General features: G+C 39.9%; 1 protein-coding gene across 3 annotated transcripts in view; it reads left to right on the forward strand.

Annotated features, from left to right (window-relative positions):
- The window catches only part of PLCH1 (phospholipase C eta 1), a 68,434-nt gene that overhangs the window by 19,573 nt on the left and 27,400 nt on the right, over nucleotides 1-21,461 (forward strand). For all 3 annotated transcript variants that reach the window (XM_074153059.1, XM_074153060.1, XM_074153061.1), the window contains exons 2-6: nucleotides 5,543-5,689; nucleotides 6,775-7,018; nucleotides 9,387-9,516; nucleotides 12,258-12,428; nucleotides 19,653-19,746. In XM_074153059.1, coding sequence (XP_074009160.1) covers nucleotides 5,543-5,689; nucleotides 6,775-7,018; nucleotides 9,387-9,516; nucleotides 12,258-12,428; nucleotides 19,653-19,746 — 786 coding nt within the window. The remainder of the gene's footprint in view (nucleotides 1-5,542; nucleotides 5,690-6,774; nucleotides 7,019-9,386; nucleotides 9,517-12,257; nucleotides 12,429-19,652; nucleotides 19,747-21,461) is intronic.

Below are 21,461 nucleotides of genomic sequence, written 5' to 3' on the forward strand. Positions count from 1 at the left end.
TCCAGGCTGGATCCAGGCACGGTTCCAGTGATGAGAGCATGCTCTGACTCCTTTGTCAACCACCAACCACCTACTTCTGGTATAACAGCCTCCCTTAGAGTTGAGTTTCTGGAGTTTTGGGGGTTTAAAATCTGAAAACTTGAGAGAAGTACTATGGTGGTATTTGGGGGTTTAAATAAAGTAAGATAAACAATACTTTCCACAGCGTAAGAGAAGTGACCCTAAGGTGAAGTGTAGGATCCTGTTCTGGTTCTTGGAATGTGGCAGCACAATGAATCACAGGAGGTGTCTGGAATCATGTGGGTGGGAACAGCACATGTGATGATGCTGGGGGGTCTTTTGGTTCTTCCTTCTCTTCAGAGAGAGAACAAACAATATAACTGCAAAGTATATAGTAAAACCAAAAATACTGAATGTAGGGGAGAAGAGCTGATGTTGCAGTTGAAAAAGTAACTTCTGCGTTTTATGGGTTTCTTTTATCTCCTCAAGCTTGATGTTGGCTTAATGCAGTTTGCTGCATATAATTTAGAAACACAGTTTATATCCTCTTTCGTAATTACACTTCTCATTGTTTGGTAATGCTCTTTATACGTTATTTAATCTTTTTGTTTTGTCAGATGGCTGTAACATTAAGTCCATAAAAGCAAGACATGAGACCAAACCTTTTTTCTTTTGTTGCACTTTGAAATACTAACTTCTTAACATGTAGTATTATATCAGGAAAGAATAAGAAAGAAGTTTATAAGGTCAACATCTTGATCTTTGTTCAAAAAAAAAAAAATTGTCTCAGAACTTCAGTGGTGTAATTTTAATACTCAGTTGTAGGACACTGTTCCTAAAGCTATTAAATATGTTCACGTTGTACTGTGTGTGTCTTGATAAGGGACAACTGCTTTAATTTACTAAAGGTTTGCTGTGAACACTTGAGCTGTTTGCATGTAGGAGTTGCGCACGCTGCCTCTTTCAAAAATAGGTTTTACTGGCTGTCCTAAAATTGAATGAATAATTGATTGTTTAAAGACCTCCGTACATTGTCTAATGGCTTTCTTGTGGTATCTCACAGAAGTTGATGGAAATGCGGATGAGATTGTGCTCAGAGTGAGCTGAGTGCCATGGAGGGCACAGCAAGATCAAGAGTTCAGGAGCTGGGGTAACCTGCAAAGCCTCGGTTCAGCATTGCCTGTTGCCTGCGGGCGATGGGGCAGCTGGTGCTCACCACATCCCAGCCAGCATCCTCGGGGTGCCAGCACTGCTTCGGCTCAGTGCCTGCCTCTTGGCTCCAGTTGCCAAGTGACCAGCATATTTGTTTAATCTTGGATGAACATGTTTTAAGAGGAGTGGATGTTTGTTTCACTGCTGTGACGTGCCTTATACATCAAAGTGCATTTCTCTTACTGAAAGTGCTACCAGGGATAATGTTTTAATTCCCTAAATATTTTCTTTCTAGTATCAACTAAGGGGTCCTGCATGCCTTAGAAGCTTTGTGGTAAGGCACAACAGCAGGCAGATGTGCATGTCATGACTATCACTATTGATAATTAAACCGAATTAATTGCAAACTATTGAAAAACAGGGCTCGTACAGGGAGCGGCTGTTAGACCTGTGAATATAGCTGTAACTTTCTGTGACAGATTCTTGCAGGGCACAGTGCTAAGCTATTCCCTGGTTATTAAAGACCTGATTGCACATGGGGATAGATTAGAGCAGAGTTGGACGGAAGGTAGCGTTGGCTGATTCGGGGCGGATTAGAGTGCTTTTAAACGTAAGGCCACGTATGGTTAGTGGTCAGAGTTCCAGCTTAGTGTTTGCTCCCAGGCAGCAGCTTGATTTATTCAGCAGCGAGGAGCAGTGTTGTCAGGTAGAATAAATAGCATCTGCTTAACGTGCAAGATTTCAAGTAACGTCTGGACTTACCCGGGGCTCAGATGGCTTTCCTCCTGGCTTCAGAGGTCTACCATGTGCTAGGGAGTGTGGCCACTTCAGAAAAAGTCCAGCTGGCACAGATGGGTTTGTATCCAGTTTACCATTTGATAGAGAAGCAGCTCCTTCTGAAAAGGAGATGTGTGTTCTACTAAGAATGAATATCATTGTCAGAACTAAAAATTAGAAAATGCTCTTTGAATTCAGATCTGGTTTGCTTTAAATGGTTATTTTGGGAGCTAAAAGATAGACTGGTATTTCAGGATTATTAAAACACATTAAACTACAGGATGTCTGTTAGGATGATTTTAGATTGTCAAGAATAAGTTTATATAAGTTTGGAAACAGAAGTGACTTTGTAGTTTTCAGATTTGAAAGTAAAGCTTTAAATATGCAATGCATAAACATAATATTTTATTTGACTTTCTGTGATTCATTAATATTCTTTGTTCTTGTAACACACAAACTACATTGTATTCTAGTTTAACTTAATTCATTTTCAGACTTTGGGCAAAAAAGGCACAGCTAGTTCTTTTGATAGAAAAATACCATATAATGGAAATGATGTTTTGCTTTCTCAAATTTGAATATATGTCTGCATTGAGGAGCTGCTTCATTTACTCAGTATTTGTGGTTTATCTAGAGGATTAAATGTTTTTCTGGAACCAATTTTCCTATTCCTTAGTGAAAGCATTCTTGATTTGCCCTTCTGGAGCTTTATCCTGAATTGCCTGTGTTCAATAACTTCAACTCATTCAGATGCTAATGTGTGGTGTCTATCTCTTGTGAATGTCTGGCTAGAGACTGAAATTAGCATATTTGGGATAGATTTGAAAAAGACTTTGTTTCTTCGTGTGCTTATATTTTATAAATAGCATAAAGGAGAGGATGGTGTATTTTGTAAATGGTTTCCAGAGTGGAAATCCAATGGGCCTTTGAATGGTGTGGCATTTCTATTACCATAGTCTGTTCTTTAAAGTGGATTCTCTCTGTTATTAACACCTACACAGTAGGGAGGATGCAATGAACTTTCTTACACATTTACTATTCTTATCTAAATGTTTGCATTCTGATGGTATTTTCTTAGAACTGGAAAAGTGCAAGCAGAAAAGATGATGCTCACTTGGGTGCTAGACTTATTGCAGATAAGAGCATTTGAGAAATTGCAAATGCTGAGATATTTGGCAGTAAATGGATTTCTTCCACTCTTCTCTACTTGTGAAAAATATGTTTTAAAATCTATTCCATATAACTTCGATTCTGAAGTCTACCTGAAAACATGTATGTGAAATGCATCTATGACGATTACAAAAGTGATGTAGAAATGTTTAGGCAACTGAAACAGTGAAGAAGAAACTGGATCACCTTTTATGATATTTTTTTCTTTCCCCCCATGGTTTTGTTTGGCTGTAATTACTGGCTGTGGCCCGTTTTCTGCTTTTCTTATATTAAAAAAGTCTAGTCATCTTTCTTCTGCTTTTGCTAGTAGCCCTCAACAATATTGTAGTGAAAACAGGGTGGGGTTTTTTTCTATGAGAGCTGAGCTGATGATAATAGAAAGACTTACGTGAGAATTAGTTATTTTTGTAAGGCTTTTATTAATAACTGATAGGCTTAGGTACAAAGAAGCAGATTTTCTGTGTTGAGTTAGCTTGTTGCTAAACCTCTTCCTGAGCTAAAACCCCCTTGCAGTAGATCACTCTAATAGTGAAATAAAAATGTACATGCGGTTTGTATACCAGGCCAATGTAGCAGTTCAGATTTGCATATCCACATATGCTGGTACAACCTTCTCCAGCACAGAAATAAGGCTCTCCATAGGAAGACAATTCTTGTCTGTTAGATATGAATCCAAGGCAAACTTGCTCTAAACTCAGTTCCAAAGTGAAAGGCTCAGTCTCCCAAGAGAAGGGGTGTGTGTGTGTATATATGTGTAGTAAGTTTTAGAGACTTATTTTTGCTTCAGTTAATCTTTCTTCTTTAAGGTTCTGAGTTTTCCATCCCTGGTGGTGTAAAGGCTTGTCTTCCTGATATTTTGTGCATCATCAGATATAAGTTAAAACTGCCGCAGTCAACATGTGGATACTATATAACATCTGGCTTGATTTATGTCACTCTCCTGGCTCATCTTAAGCGCTTCCAAACCCACCTATTCATTTGATACGTGTGATGATTCAGGGAAGGCCATGTATTTATGGACATAATAACAGGCAAATTTATTGCACTTATGCACATCTGTGGTGCTTTCAGAAGTTTTGGTTCTGTTCAGCTCAACTTGAGTCTTCTCATTCCTTCAAAAAAGATGACAACTCAGCAAAAACACTGCTTCTGATGCAGTTACTTGATGTGGAGTTTGCCTTGCCAACAACAAGGGCTTTGTGCGAGGGAGCTGGGGGAAGTGGTTCCAGCGACACCGGCTGTTCATCCCTTGTTTGACTAATGTTTATGGTGCTGCTTGACCACATCTGACCCAGAGGCGCTTTGGAAGGAGCAATGGGCTTGTTATGCTTCATTGATGGCCTCAGGATTGTGTGGGCCTGCTGGAAGATGTGTTGTGACCACGCTTCTGCTGTGGAGACGAACTGAGCAGGGCCACAATGACATGCACTGTGGGCTTTCAGCTGATGCCGAGTCCACAGCTGCTTGTGCTGCTTGCTGTGGGAGCTAAGGAGGTGTCAGGAGCCGAGAAAATAAATCCTGGCTCTGGCAGAGAGGAGTGGGAGGGTGCATTAGTCTTTGTTGTGATACTGTGAGAGGAGTACTGAAGAGAGAGGTGGTGAAGAGAAGGGTGATAAGAAGAAATAAAGACAGACCTAGATAGTATTTGGGAGCCAGCCGGAGTGTAAACAAATCATCTGGGAGGTAAATTTGGAGTGATATCAAGTGAGGAGAGGCTGTGAATGGATAAAAACAGGAGAAGGTAATTTCAGAGCATGGATATACACCGAGATCAAGAGGAAATGTTATCTTGATTCTAGTGTTTGGAAAACTGTAGGAGGGAAGATGTGAGATGAAATGGAAGAGATGAGTGTATTTTAGTCAAAACATAGAGAAACAAAGCCTTATCCTCCCGGATGGGATGGGTGGATAAAAGGAAGTCATCACAGTATGTGCTTGAAATTTGGTAGCAGGATGAAGAGGGTGTAAATGTGTGTGGTAGGGAGGAGGGATTGTATATTTATAATTCTCTGAGCAGTTCTAACAGTGTCAAAATATGGTGTCAAGCACAAGATATGAGATAAAGGGTTACTGAGCCCAAAGGAAAGTGGAGTTTGAATGATAATCTCGCCATTCAAAATTTGTGGAGTGCTGGGATTTAAAACTACAGTATTGTGTAAAATAATATAAAAATATTTAAGTGAGGTAAGCACTGAAAAATAGAAAATATTTTCCTTCAACATACGGTAAAGTTTTCTTTGCCTCCTTTGTTGTGAAGGTGTTTTGACAGACGATTTATTTTCCTATGTGGAGATGCTAGTAGTGACAAAGAAGAAATAGTATGTCCTACACAGCAATAACTAGTTTCTATCACTAAAAGTGCAAGTAAAAAAATTTATATACTTGGCAGATGTTGGAAAGCCAGAAAGTAATTTATTTGAATTTATTTTGTTCTGCTTTGCAGTTGAAAGATGCATGAGTGTTATGCAGTCTGGGACTCAGATGGTTAAGCTGAAGAGTGGAACCAAGGGGCTAGTTCGTCTCTTCTACCTGGATGAGCATAGGACCTGCATCCGATGGAGACCATCCAGAAAAAGCGAAAAGGCAAAAAGTAAACTTTTCATATTTCTTTTAATTTCTTGGGCAGTTCAGTATTAGAATGTGAATTACAGAGGGAAAACTAAACAATATTTTTTGGATTGATTAAATAAATGCTTTTTGATGCTTATTTAAAATGTGATGTGATACTAACACAAAGGTTTTCAAGAGCATGCATAGAGTTTACCCACCTACTAAAAGTTCAGGATTACGCAAGGAAGCGGAATGTAGTTGTCAGATGTCAACACTTTCCATAGGCTTATATCAATTATGAGCACACTGAAGAGTGAGTGACTTGATAACGAACTGTGCTGAACTCTTTTCAATGCATACATCACAAATTTAAATACAGGACCTAGAAAAGCTTAGACTGAGGTTTCTTGATCTTAACTGTGATAATTTTCTTTAGGCATTATTACATTTTGAAGTTATTGTGTAGCATTATTTCTCATTGAAACTGACCCTGCTGCACTGTTTAAAATTGGAAATTCACATTATTGGTAAAACAAAGACTAGAAATTCACAGAACTGTCATGGAGTCTTGAGATCCAAAAACAAGCAGTTGGGAAGGCTATGGATAGTAACAGTTGATGGTTTTGAGCCAGTGTGTGGTGGCTAAGAGCTGCTGCATTGGACAACGTAGCTGTTTGGAGCCATGGCATTGGGAGTCATATTACCCTAGTGATGGGTTTCCCTCTCTTCCTGCTATAGAAAGTACGGCTGTGGCAGGAGAAGTCCCTTTGGGGACTGCAGTGTCCCCAGTGTTTTACTGATTGATGGAAGACATTTGGCATCTGTCTCCTCATGCTCCCCTTTGGGTAATCTACAGTCTTCTCATGTAGCAGGGAGCACTCGGAGAGCTTTGCTGTAACCTGCCTGTACCTGCACTGACCTGCCTTCCAGATAGCTGTACTGTGCGCATGGCATGGCCAAAGCAAGGATCAACCTAGAAATCAAAAAGCCCTTTTGGATGTGAAGATGTAACATTAAAAAACATTTAGTGACTTCTAGCCTGAATAATTCAGAATTGCTCAAAAGCAGAAAGAAATGGGGTGGATATCCAAGCATGTCAATTTTTGGTTTCCCTTTTCCCCACAGTTATCATTGATTCCATTTACAAAGTCACTGAAGGCCGGCAGTCTGAAATCTTCCATCGCCATGCAGAGGGGAACTTTGACCCAAGCTGTTGCTTTACCATTTACCATGGCAACCATATGGAGTCACTGGATCTGATTACATCTAACCCAGAGGAAGCTCGCACCTGGATCACAGGACTGAAATATTTGATGGCTGGAATAAGTGATGAGGACTCACTCGCTAAACGACAGAGAACACACGATCAGTATCCTTTTATAAGCCTGAGCTCCAGCTTGATTCGGTATTTCTGGCTTGTTTTTTAGTGACATCAATACAGGGTGTCCTTTCACCTCTGGTTAAGTGACCAAAACCCTTGCCATTGATTGCAATGGAAACTTGAGTTACGGGTTTGACGTGGACACTTATCTGTGCAATAAAACATCAGCCATGCCTTAGGGACTGGATTAAACTCCGTTGAAGTCGGGGGATAATCTTGTATTTTGTTAGTGAAAATCTTATTGAAGGGTCAAAACAGTAACTTCTAGTTATCTCAATAAGTACTAACCCCAGGATGATTTCAAGACTTCTGTCATCTTCTCTTTGCCCAACTGTGCTTTTATTCTGCGGCTGCAAATTGCAAGGTGTGTTAGAAGGCATGTTTTCAAGACATACTAATGGAAAACCTAAATTTGTTAGCCTCTGCACAGGTGAAACCCTAACAATTTTGGGAGTCTTTCAGTAAACTAACTTAAAACTCCTGGCCATCTCCTTTTCTCTTGGTTGATATATGTCAGATATCTGTGTACTGCTCAGCCTCCATTGATTGTCAGGAGCACAAATCTTTAAAGCTCCTTAAACGTTCATTGTAGCCTAGTAACCAAAATGAACCTCTTGTAAAGATCATGTCCATTGAATATTTTCTTGATGTGCTTTCTTTCACAACAGTGCTGACTGGTTTGTTAAATGCAAAGAAAACACTTTCCCCTAAGCAAAGAGAAAAAAAAGATCAAAACCCAAATCCATCTTGATTAAAATTGTAGCCTGTCTCTTTTGCCGTGTGGAAAGCTACAGTGGTCACTCGTAAATGGTCCCCCTGGAGAAAGAACACAGTTTAGGTATTTTTAATTTATATTTTCAGTGTTTAATTCTGATATAAGATAGGCATAGATCCACTTGGGGGATATATTGCATGCTCTGTTGCACACATACTCAGCTTGCTATATTTATCCATGACTTTTCTGAGCTGCACATTTCTGTTGTATGTTCTCTACTGGTGAAACATCACTTCAAGTCTTGTTTGTGTTATCAAATGTGGCAGCTGGGAGACTGCAGACAAAATGACCCTGTACCAATTCCAGCTAACGTAAGAACTTAGCAAAAGCTGCAAAGGGATATATGTGCAAAGAAGGGGTAAAAAGTACTGGTTAAGAAAGTCAAGAGGTTCAAGCAGAATGAAGGGAAAAGTGGAAGAAGATATCGGAGCAAGCCCAGCCATGTTTGAAAACTTAAGAGTATGTTCTTAGAGGAGAAGTTAGTAGCAGAAATGAGAATGCAAAGCGGCTGGTATTGTGAACCTAGCTGTAAATAATTGTCATAAACCAGTACCAGTTTTAAGCATTTGAATGAAACTGCAGCAAAGGCAGGGGAAAAAGAGTGGTTCGGTGTCCCCTCAAACCCATGTAAACCTGCAGAACATCCCAAAAAAGGTTATGTTAGAGCTGAGCTATATATCATGTGAAGAGTCGCTTCTTGTTTTCTGACTTTGACGGCTGCTAGCTTTATTTGATGCCATTTTGCCCTTGTAAGGGGAGAAACAGCAAATGTTTGAACACTATCCACTTTCTCTGTGCAATTTATGATTCTATGGAGTTGTTGCCACCCTGTGGAAGGTGTGGCACAAGGTGAGGGCGGAGATATTGGAGAGAAAATGGTGGACAAAGAAGTTGTCCAGAGATGGGAGAGTTACAAATATATATGTGTGTGTGGCGGTCTTGGAGGAGAAAGCATGGAAAAAAGAGTGGTTAATTTTTAATTAAGTTCTTATGGAAACCACAGGCTGATAATGTACGTGGGCTGGTTTCAGAGTCTTCCTTATTCCATTCTCTTGCACTAGATTAACATCATCCCCGATACGCATGGCTATTGAGCCTGATTTCTTTCAGTGGAGTCACAAAACCAGTAGTCCTCAGAAATAACTCCATGGAGGTCAACAGTCTTAGTTGCACCAGGTAGGAGGTACAACAGCAAACTGTACCAGAAGGTGTATAGTAGTAAAAATGCTTTGGTTTGGCATCAGCATGGGGAGAACCATGTAGATAGCACCAGATCTTTGCCAGCAATGATTTTATTTCACAGTGTATCCCAGTAATTCTAATGAAGGATATGGGAAGTCTCAATTCAAATGTTTTGCGCAGATGTGCTGACTTGAAAAAGACATGTTTTTGAAAGTTGGATTGAATAATGCTCAGTTCTTCTTGGAAGATGCTAAGATCCTCTGCAAGGAGGATTATCCCCCTGCCCAGAAGAGCATTGTCATCAAGGTTGTCATCTCCTGAGTTTGAGTCTTGTCCCTTACCTGCCCAACTGCTCTGTCTTCTTCCTCCATGATGTACCTTTCCTTGACATGTTTGTAGCTGGGTCAAACAGACCTTTGAGGAGGCTGACAAGAATGGAGATGGCCTGCTGAATATTGAAGAAATCCACCAGCTGATGCATAAACTAAATGTTAACCTGCCTCGCAGGAAGGTCCGGCAGATGTTTCAGGTTGGTGGTCTCTAACACACAGCTCTGTTGTGGTAAGACAGTGCCAGTTACCGTCTGTTTCTGGACAGATCCAGAATAGGGTCTGTAAGCTGGGACTTAAAACTCTATCCCTTCCAACACTTTATACACATTTTCCAAGTCTTACCTCTTTATAGACAAAGGTCTATCAGAACATTGTTTTAACATCATGAACTGTGTAGAAGACAATTTAATATTACTTTTTCAGATGTGTTACTCTTTTCATCTCTGTGAACTGAATTGTTCTATGCTGGCATTGATGGGCAATGAAGTTACTCTGTTTCTATTGAAATCTTTTTTTTTAATTTCCTTTATGGAAAATTAGAAACTAGCTTTATGAAAGTAATTAGTTTTTTTAACAACTTCCTCTTACTTAGCCAAAATCAATTTTTTAGTTTGGCTGTCTGAAAAGAGTTACCATTTTCCACCAGCCCTAGTGTTTACTGTAGGAAAGGAAAGATAGCCAAGTATGTAATGGAGAGCAAAATAAAATTTTTTTAACTCTTCAAAAACAGTACCAGGCAGAAGCTGGTTTGCTATAAAACAGGGGGAAGTTGAAAAATCTTCTGTGGTCAAAAGTGTTTTGTATGTCTGGCATAAAATCTGCATTAGAGGTACTTGTATGGGGTATAAGTAACTCCCCAAAGACTTGAGAAGTGTGGAAACTGGTGGGGTTGTGTTGCGGAGGTGAATTTGGGTTGTATTTTTTCCCACGAATTAGAAGTGTCGTTTAAGATACGTAGTAGATATAACATGATTTAAAATCCCATTTGACACCAGATAGCTAGGAATTTTCTTAGCTTAATTGCTGTGATCTGACTTTATGGCTCAGATGACAGTAGCACTAACACGGTGTAATGAAATGCAGTTCCCTGAGATCCTTGGTTTTTGCTGACTGCTGCAGGAGAGGCAGAGAGTTGTGAAGCTATGTACCAAGAGGGGGAAAAAAAAAAAATGTATTTCACTCCGCACTCGTAAACTGTCTAGGAATGAAGTAGGGCACTCTAGCAACCACCAGCCTTTGTGCAATGAGAGGCAACTTTTGGTTAAAAATAAGCTGCTTCGCTTCATTTTATTTTGCTACAGTTGCTGCCAGACTATACCTGTGTTAATATCCTAGACCTCACAGGCATGGTTAAAGTTAATTAAGGTTGGATATAAAAGGACTGTTGAAGTTTTGCTTACTGTTAGTCATTCAGGGCTCAATCCTAAAGGCCTTACCCCACAAGCAACGCTTCAACGCTTTGTGCCAGCAGACCTATGGACTTCCAGGATTTAACGCAGGGTAAAGGGAATGGCAAAGCAACTCTGGGACAAATCCTCACCTTACATCTGCACTGTTCTTGCGCTTGATCTGCTCAGGTGGTTCTGTTTGTGTGACGTGGCACAAGCAGCCCCCAGCCTTGGGGAGCAGCTGTGGCTCCATTGGGGTGTCCAGGCTTATGAAGCAGTCCAGGTCCTGCATCTGGAAATGGAGTATGGGGCTGGTACTTTAGTTGTGTGTGGTGTAAAGATTGGTTCCTGTTCTGAGAGACCCTTCAAAGTTAAATGGAGTGGGTTTTGTGAAGGGAAAGTAAAACTGTATCGTCGGAAAGTGAAGCAGGCCAGAGATGTGTTTGTTGTATCTGCTATTAGACAAGCTCCTCTTCTATAGAAGTGAGGTTGTCCACCAACTGGAAGAGCTTTCTTGAGAAGGAAGAAGTGATAGCAAGATGGGGATATCCCGCCTCTGGAGAAGAACTTGTATTTGATGTACCAGTGTAGAGACAGGCCAACAGGTTCAAAGCTAAGGACTCTGCACAGAAGATGTTCTGACCTGAAGAGAAGGAAGTACCATTTTTAACACAATGTGACATGGGAAAGGCAAAGGGGTTTATAACTATAGAGAAAATACATTATATACAGCTACAAAAAAAGGACATTATTTATGGGAACAGCAGCACATTTATCACACTTTGTCTCCGTTGTCTGCTTACAGCCTCAAACTTAGCAAGAACTGTAGCTTCCCTAAAGTTCATTTTTCATGGAGACCTACATAATGTTTGACAGCAGTTCTCCAGAATATATTCTTTGTTTTGTAAATCCAAAGCAATCCTCTTAGGCAGATGTTCACAGTAAAAAGCTTGCATTAACATGGGTTAAGTACTGTTTTCTTCTCTTCCTACCTCTGAGGATAAACAAAAGCTGTCATCAAGACTCAGGATAATGGGCATATATTTTGGTGTGGAGTATTATTGCTGCTGCAGACTTGTCACCCCTACAGAGTGCTGACAGGGGGCTGCATGCTGCAGTTTGCATTAGCGTAAATTTAAGACTGTGATATTGTCCTGAATGTTTTAAAATGTCAGACTTGTTGTTAGTGGAAGCCACGGGGTGAAATTATGTTCCTTGCTATGTTTTAATCCAGGATAACTGCAGGGCATACAGGAGAGTAACAGAGATCAGAATAAAGCCCAGGGTGAGCCCCTTTACATGGGAAACAAATTCAAAACTAAAGATAGAATTGAGACTTTCATAGGAAACCTGTGGCTTTAGTGTTTTCATCAAAAAACCCAATAGATGATATAATTTTGCATTTATTTTAGCCTACTAGGATTTGAGTCTGAACAGGATCTTGAAGACTAGAATTTATTAAATTTCTGTTTGTGTATATAAATCCTGTTCTGATTTGTTCCCAGAATTCACCTATGTTTAGCATGCTTACCTGAGTCTCTATCTCTTAGGAAGCAGACACGGATGAGAATCAAGGAACCCTAAATTTTGAAGAATTTTCAGTGTTTTACAAGATGATGTCCTTGCGTCGAGATCTCTACTTATTGCTCTTAAGCTATAGTGACAAGAAGGATCACCTCACTGTTGAAGAACTTGCTCAGTTTCTAAAGGTGGAACAAAAGGTATGGGAATACTATGCACCCATATATATGTACATATAAATACATTAAAGTATATGGAAATAATTTTATGGAAAAGTTTAGCTTGGGGCAGGGGGCTGTCCTGGTTTCAGCTGGGAAAAAATTAATTTTCTTTCTAGTGATTGCTGTGAAAGGAATGTCAATAGTACCTGTTCTTTTTAGTTGTTGTTAAGTGATGTTTACGGTATTCAAGGATTTTTTTTCACCTTCCCATAGAAACAATGATGGAATGGCTGAGGAATATTCCATACCATAAGTGTCATGCTCAGTATGTAAATAAGGGTTAGCTGAGGGGCAGGAACCTGGGATCACTGCTCTTGATGGTGCCAATTCACAGGGTGGTTAGTGACCTGTGTTGTTGTTATCGTTTTTTCTTTTCTTTTTTTCCTTTCTTTTCCTTTTTTTTTTTTCCTTCTTCTCTCTTCACCCCACCCTTCTTGGGGGGGTGGAAAGGTGGGAGGTGAGGCATGAGCAAGCAATTGCATGGTTGTAGTTGCTGACTGGGATTAAACCACAACAGGGAGAAAGAACAGATGTAATAAAAAAGAAATCTAAAGGCTCTATTGTTTTTTTTTAAATGCTTCTAGAAAGAGTTTGAATTTTTTCAGTCTCTTGTGGAGGAAAGGCAATAGGGTTAATGCTTGTTAGTTTATAATGGCATTCAGGTAACCTTCACACCTCTTCCTTACAGCTGATTATCTTGTGTCTTGGCATTGTAGCTTTCTCTTGCATAGCTTGTCTGGATTCTTTATTGGTGCTGTGGGGAGACATTTATATTTCCAGGAAATGCCTTTCATGAATAAAGGCCTTTGCAGATATTGCGTATCATCCTAATTTAGATTATATGTTTTAAAGCTGGAAACACATAACAAAAGAAGAGCAAGCTATTTCTGATAATCTACAAGGTTTGCCTGGGCGTGGTTTAAGGCAGTAGCATGTTAATATGAATCTTTGTGTTCGCTTATCCTTTCCTGTAAGCAAAGTTGGATCCTACAATGCTGTTATATATCCCAGGAGTTCCCAAGTATCAGTAGTAGCAATGACTGTAAGGGCAGCTGCTTTTATTATTAAGACAGCAGTTTAAATATGGGTAAAGAACAGCCCCTTAAATGTGGACTAAATCTTTATTAAAATTTTAAGGGAAGATTACACTTCTGTGATGTAATACAAAGATGGATATCACATCAATTTGGCCAAGGAAAGATGTCCAGAATTCTATCCTTTTTTTCCCTTCTACCTTCTTTCCCAATTTTTCTTCAGGAAAGTCTGTTTTCCAGGCATTCCTCACAGATGTGTGGGACTTGTGCAAAGAAAATTTCACATCTGGAGGTTGCACTTCTATCTGAAGCTTCTCAGAGAGAAGCAATTGAGAGAGGTGAGTTTCAGGGAACCCCAGGAACAGATACACTGATAAGGAATTTAAGAAAAAATAAAAATGGAAAGAAGTATAAGTAGCAAGAAGCAAAGTTGGGTCAAAATCAGAGATTTTCCCACAATATGCTTATGAACAAACTTGCTGAACAAAAAAATCTCTAGCTATTCCTATATATGTTTTTCTAATGGAGATTTTCATGCCTGTCTTGAAAGATTCAAAATTACTACAAAAGTTGTCTGTGGAAGCTGTCTGCTTCTGGCAATTGATCCTGGATTCTTTGCCCACCCTGTGGGTCATTGCAGAGCATTTTTCCAAAGCAACCTCACAAAAAAAAAAATGTTAACATCCAAACCTACTTGAGCTTCCTGGGTATAGATGCTGTGTTTTGCCTGCAATCATTGGATAATCTCCTGTGCCATTTTGGGACCCTGTCTGTGATGACTGCTTTTTCTGAGTTATTCCTAGCATAAGATATCAACAGTCTGTGCTGGTTTGTTGCTGAGTTTCCCCTGTTGGCCGTTGTGGCAATTCCCTGGCATGTACGACTCCCCACTTCTTCCTTCCTTCCCCCTTGAAACACGGAGCACTGTCACGTCGCTGATCTCGCTGTGATAGCCTCAACATACAGGACACAAAACGCTTTTTATCTTTTTCCCTTTATGCTAATGCCCTAGGTCTTCTGAGCTCACTGCTTTTTCCTTTGTTTCCTTTTAATCACTGCCTTCTACTTGGGTGCTCTTCAGTGGAGCACCCTTGACAGCAGCAGTAGCAAGGTTGACGCTGATGAGAAAGCAAAGAAATGCTCCAGGGAGGACGTGGTCATGGAGATGCTGAAGTGCCCAGGAACAGCTGAAGAGTAGTGGTATGAGAGGGCACTCAGGGACCTGCAGCAGGAAGAAAAACATGCAAAAGAGGCAGAAGAGCTGTCTTTGTGGGTGCACAGGGACATTAAGAAATTATTGATGCAGCAGAAAAAACAAGTTGACTGTCAAGTTTGGCATACTGCACCCTCTGTCTACACACTACTCAAAACGCTGAATGTGGACAGGGCTATCAGCTATAAATGCTCTGCTTAATGTTATTCCAAAAACAAACAATAAAAAGAGTAAAAACGTGATCTCCTGTAGATTAACCTTCTGGCAGTGTAGTTTAGAAGCACCTTGCACTTTCTTTGCCTCTTCCCTCTGGTCTTCTCACTTCCCAGTATTAATAGTGTTAGAACAGATTTACCCTTTAGTGTTTTCAGAATAGAGATGTGATTACAATGTCCTCGGGTAAGGCAAGATTGCCTTCAAAAGCTGATAATGGTTCAAATCATAATGCAGCTCTGAAGTGCCTTCAACCAAACAGCATTTTGCTTTTGCTTGTCTGGCTGCTTGGAAATCTGTGGCCAGTCTGTCCAGCTCCATCTGCTACTCTTTTGGCAAGACTCTTAAATATTCTACAGCTTGAGGATAGAACAAAAGGGGTTTGGTTTTTTTGTGAACTTGCTAAGTTGGCTTCTTTTTTTTAAGAGAGCTCCCTGTTGCCTTCACCCCAGAGCTTGTGAAACAGATTATTTCCACTTAGGGGCAGTTAAACTCAGACCATTGCTATTGAAATTGCAATTATATGGCTTCAAATATCAGAACAGCAGAAAACAGGCTGGTTTCCCATAATGACTGCTGGTCCTGCAGTGCTCTTAGCACAAGTGGCTGTGAGGGAGGAACATCCCTGGATGTCCAGTCGTGTCTGCATGCCTGAGTGTTGTCCCTTTGGAAGTGCCCTCTCCTAATAAATCAGAGTTGGTCCTCCCCAGAAACTGATCTCCTGCTAAATGGCAGATTACTTCCACAGTAGATTCTCCAGGCTCTTTTGGCTGACAGATCTTGTCTCATACTTGTCTTTGAGTAGTGAGGATTGGGTGAAATAGGCTTTATGGATGTCATCTTCCCTGTCAAGGAGCAGCTTTGTGGTTGCTGGCTATTCTGGACCTGCTTTATAGAGTGAATGGCCTCCTTCTGTCCTGGTCTTGGGAGCCCCCCCCGTAGTGATGCTGCCCTGTGTTCTGGGGTCAGCCAGCCAGTGGCTGTTGTCTGATTGCTGTCGGTCCTTCCCTTCTCCTTTCTGCTGTATCCACATCACATCAAGTGCTTTTATTTCTGTCATGGCAGAGACCTCTCTGACACAGTTACGAGACTGCTTTGGTGTTACAAACCTGAAATGTTTAGTTTTGGTTTTCTGAGAGAGAGGTTTTCCATGTGCCTGCTTGCCACCTGCTGCCTTACCATGGATTGGTTACTTTGCATTACAGTTTTCATCTGTCCTGAGAAAAAGGGACAGCCTGCTGAGATTAGGCCTCCAGCAGTGTTCTCTGTGTGCTCCAGGAAGGTGCTGCATGTTATATGATGCTCCCCGTCGTACTCCCGAGTGACAGGAGCCAGGTGGAAAAGTTAATACTACACTATCATATTGGTACCAAACCAGTATCTTCTAAAAGGTCTGCTTTCTTTTGCAGCCCAAATGAAACTGGTGGAAAAATTAAAGCCCCTGTTTATTTTAATTGAACTGAAGAGAAAGTACTTTTATAACAATTACACCCTTGGAACATGCACATATAATTATATAAAGCTTTTCCTTAATTGTTCAATATGGGCTAGTGCGTTTTGAGTTAAGCCTCTTTGAGGGGGTAAGTTTATTCTTATTACTTATCTACACTAATTATATAGTGTCACAGGAATAACTAGTGATGCGATGAATAGTGAAAATGTGACAAAAAGTGGTAAATGGGGATTAAGTACGCTTCTAGAAAATTAATGTTTTGAAACAACTATACCTGCTCTCTTGGAAGAAATTTTAAAGGAATATAATGAGGTAGTATATGCCAGGGGATGTCGGTATCTGTTAGGCTATGACCTGAAACAGGGTGTATTGAAAGATACCAGGAATTAGTATCCCAAAAGGAATAGGAAACTATAAGAATATCAATGTTGGTGCATGAATTTTGAAAAGAGGAGAGATTGTGGAGATTGATGATATCAGACAAGGAAGACAATACCAGATCGTCATGCCTGGTCAATCCTTGCTGCTTTCTGCAAAAAACCCTTGTTGTGGCAACAGAAACTGTTAATTGGAAAGCAAGTTGTTGCCTTCCTCCCTCGCTCATGCTTACGCAAAAGGATAATCAGTATAACTGATTTATGTGGTGGCTCGATATGTCATGACATTTTGCATTGACATCTTGCAATGAAATTGGAAGAATGTCTTTGATTATTTATATTTTGATTTTTCTTATAGAATGGTTAACTGTGAACATCTAAAGCCTAAACCATCAGAGCATTGTTGACATGCTGGTGGGTTGGCATCCTGTCTAGGAACACCTGTCATTAGCATTGCACTTCTTTTCTAACTTCTCCTTGCTTTATTTCCCCCCCCCCCCCCCCTAACTTCTCTTCTACTTTACATTCCTTTCTCTTATTTCCTTTCCCATGAGAATGGGAAATGAGAACAATTCCCATTCTTGGCTCATAGGCCTTTACAGAAGAGAGCTCTCCCATTACCTGGCACTGCAGGACCCTGCAGCTTCAGATGACGTTAGATTTTTGGCAATAGATTTGTCTGACCCGCCTCCAAGGATATAGGTGAAATCAAAAGTGATTTCTCCCTTCTTTCTCCTAACCCTTCACTGAAGATTAGGGCTAATGTTGCTTTTTTGTAGTTTTGTAGGATCTTATTTTGGCAAAATTAATTGCTATTTAATTTACTTAAAAACCAAGAACTTATCAGTCATTCAAAAGCTGATACTCTTCTAAAGAACATATCTGCATAAAAATTAAAGCTTTTAACCCAGAATACAGAAAGTAACCTTGTATATAAGAGATTCTGTAAGCTTCACTATTGCTCATCTTTAGTAATCCATGTATCTAAATATTCAGCCATCAACAATGTTCATTACTATTTGATATTATTTCTAGTGGAATACTTTAAAACTTAATGAAAACAAATTTAAATTAATAGCTTAAGTCATCATATCTCTTAAGCTACAGTTAAAAGCACAAATTGGTGGACTTTTCCCTTGCAGATGCAGCTTTGGACTAGATCAGACCTTTTTGTTCCTAGACCGCACAAGTACTCTGCCACTCAGCCATCAAGGAGCCATGTGGCATAATGAAAAAGCTGATTCTAGCCATCTTGTGCTGAAGAAGGGCCTGCTATGAATAGTGTTTGCAATCACACAGCAACATCTACTTGAGCTAGGATAATCAGTTATTTTTCTCTGCTGAATTGTTCTCATTCCTGCAGGCATCTCATATTGTTGGCTTAGCTAGGAGGTATAAATAAAATGCTTGGAGAAGGAAATGGGCTGAGCCATGCTTTCCTCCTTGAGGAGAAAAAACAGAGGGAAGCGTGAAGGGCAGAAAGGCTGCAAAGTATCTCTGAATTTTTTAGCTTGAGTCACCATATGAGTTGAGTTTTGCTGCTCACTTGCCTTCTGTTACTGTACTTCTAATGTTGACATGTCTATTTTTTCCCCTACTGTGTTAATTTTTCATACTTAGACTGTAGCAGTTTAGGTGTTACAAGATATGGTTAGTCATGGCACCCACATTTCTTAGGAGGAACTCAGCACTTGGCAGGATTAGCCCTTTAGAGAAGATCAAGAGAGTCAACCTACTTCTAGATTTCCATACAGCTGAATATGCTGATGCTGGGAGTACTGAGCTACAGCAAATAATGGAAAGCACAAATTCATCAAAGGCTACGGACAGAGCAGAGTAAATGGAATTGGTTTTGTCATCTGAAAGAGAATTCCATTAGTAAAAGAACAGTTCACACAGACACCATTTTTTGATTTAAACAATAAATATTATGTAATCTGCAGAATGACTAACCTCCCTCCCGCATTTGCCTGAAGCAATCATGTTAACAGAGATGACACACTAAGAGAGGGGACTGCATGTTCCTTTGCTTCCAGACTGCTCAACATGTCAGGGTGTTTGAGCTGAGTTTGGCAAAGGATGCAGAGTACAAACAGTAAACAGGATAATAGTACAGATAAGCTGCCAAAGGTTTTAGAGTCGTCATTGCCATCCTGTGATATTATTAGCGGAGGAAATGAAGCACACCCAATCTTAGTTCTCACTTTGGTTCCCTACAACTTAAGAGGGACAGGGGCATGAGAAAAGATGCAATGAGTGACGGAAGCTACTTCTTTCCTTTAATTTTAGAGGAAATATAAGTGTATGGTGATACTCTGACCCCACTAGTCAGGTAGGACTTCAATTATGGGCTAGTTGAAGCTGATGACAAAACTCTTATTTGTTTCAGAAGAACTGCTGGTTTTCATTTCAGAATCTAATTATTTATCTCATAGCCTGTATATTACCGTGAGCTCTCTTGGAAGTAATGAAATCACAGAACTGGAAAATGCATGAAAATGAAATCAAACCCTGCCAAATCTTTTTGCATGTTTAAGTAAATTATATTAAAGAATATAACTTCATAATTCTCATTTCACCACTATTCCCCAGTACAACCATTATTAAGTGTGCTTAACAGCTGATTTTAATCTTTAAACTATATGACACAGCTTTTAAGTTATTGTTACCTCTCACTCCTATTTTTCTCCTCAAAGGAAAGAGCCTTGGGGATTGTGCAGTACTGAGAAAAATCAAATCAAAATCTTAAAGTCCTTTTATGGTAGTGTTACTGATCATCCTGTTCATATTTGTCTGAACTCAATGTTTGATCATAAGGTTTTTCAACTGGACCCAGAAGCCTAAAGTAGATTTTGACATGCTGGTAACATGGTAGCAAAAAATATGTGCGCCAACACTGTTGTTTTTGCACAGATGAATAATGTGACCCCAGAATATTGTCTTGACATCATACAGAAGTTTGAAGTATCAGAAGAAAACAAGAAGCAAAATGTTCTTGGGATTGAAGGTAAAGTTTTTCATTTTGATATTAGTTTTGTCTTGATATACTGTAGGGGAGTAGAAAAGCTATAATGGTGTTTTGTTGTAGCTCTATAATATTTGACTGCAACAGAAAGTTACATAGATCAGCAGTCAGTAGCGTAGGTGCATTTTTGCGAGACATGGGAGAGATGAGAGTAGGTGGGATGAATTAGCAGCTGGTGTTATACAGCAATACATCATAGCCATCATACACTAATGTGAATGCCTTTAGGCTTGCATGAATTTCTTGCTAACTGTATTTGTAAAACATAGAACAGGCTATAGGATAAAATACAGGGCATAGAGTGTTTTAACTGAAGTAATAAAAGCAAAGTTTTCATTCTGTTCTGTCTCTGTAGATCTGGAATTGCTCCTGTACAATCCTTTGATTTATGTGTATGTGAAATAAAATACGGATAGTTACATTTTCTTTGGGTTTTAATACCTTATTCACCTTGCTTGCTAAAGTAATTGTAGAGGGTATATTTATCCAGAATCCAGTTTAGTATGAAATCAAAATCTGAATTGGAATAAAATAGATTAAATGCTGTGGTGTGTTAATTTGCCCAGAAGATAGCTTTCATGAAGCAGCATAATTTACATGGTGATTTTGTGGGGGAGGAAGGAGAAATCTTCCTTGTTATACTTAAATCCTGAGTACAGCCTTCCAGATCTTAAACAAGCTTCTGGTGTGACCCTGGGCACTGCACTTAAACTGAAATAGGGAAAGCAAAATGAACAAGTGATGACATTTTAAAAAATACTTCTGAAAGCATTTCTGTTCCTTTTAATCTTACTGCTGCTTCTTTTATGTTTGAGTTGCTTTCAGGGTTGGTGTTGTTTGCACTATCCTTTGGAAATATTTTACATTTCTCATTCTCAAAGGAGATATTTTTAAAATTTTCTGTTAGATGCTGATCTGATTTACAGGGATACAAATCACATACCACCTTCTCATATAAACTTGCAGCATAGAGAAAACTAAGCTAGAGTGAATAGGCTGGATTAATGAATTGGCTAGCGTGGGCCCCCGTGCCCTGTGTGGCCCTTTGGGTGGCTGCTACCTTGTCTACCTGGTATCTACTGTGACGATAGTGCTTATTTACAGCAAGAGAGTGGCATTGGGACAGCCTAAGTGTCAGCAATAAATTTGGGGAAAGAAAGCATTTACTTCCAGGTCAGGATGTCCCTTTGGCTCCTGTTTCTGTCCTGCCATCTGTATAAATGGCCAGATCTATCTTTAACTTTGATAGGAGTATGTTCTTTTGTTTTGTACTGCTCCACTTGGGACCCATGAGGCACCAACAGCAGCACGATCTGCAGAACACCAAACCTATACTCTTGCAGGTGTCATACGCTACCTCTCTTCTGCTGCCCCGTATTTGAGGGATTTCCTCTGCTGCCTCTTATTTACAAGATGTCACACTTGTGATGAAGCAGAACAGGATAGCTTTTACCTGTTACCATTACAAGGGTCCACCGAGGGAAACGTGGTGCACATCTCAGATCCTTTGCACCTTGCTGAACGTGAGGCTGATGTTCCCTCCCAGTTATCCAGCTTTATTCCTCTAAGCGGGTCATTCACCGTCCAAGGCACAATTCGGCATCCCAGGAAATGCAGACTGATGCTGCCTAAGTATTTGACCCAATTTCACCCTCATGCTGATGCTTTAACAAGAATCAAGAAGGGGTGGGGGATAC

This window comes from Numenius arquata, chromosome 9 (genome assembly GCF_964106895.1).
Source record: "Numenius arquata chromosome 9, bNumArq3.hap1.1, whole genome shotgun sequence".
Lineage (NCBI taxonomy): Eukaryota > Metazoa > Chordata > Aves > Charadriiformes > Scolopacidae > Numenius > Numenius arquata.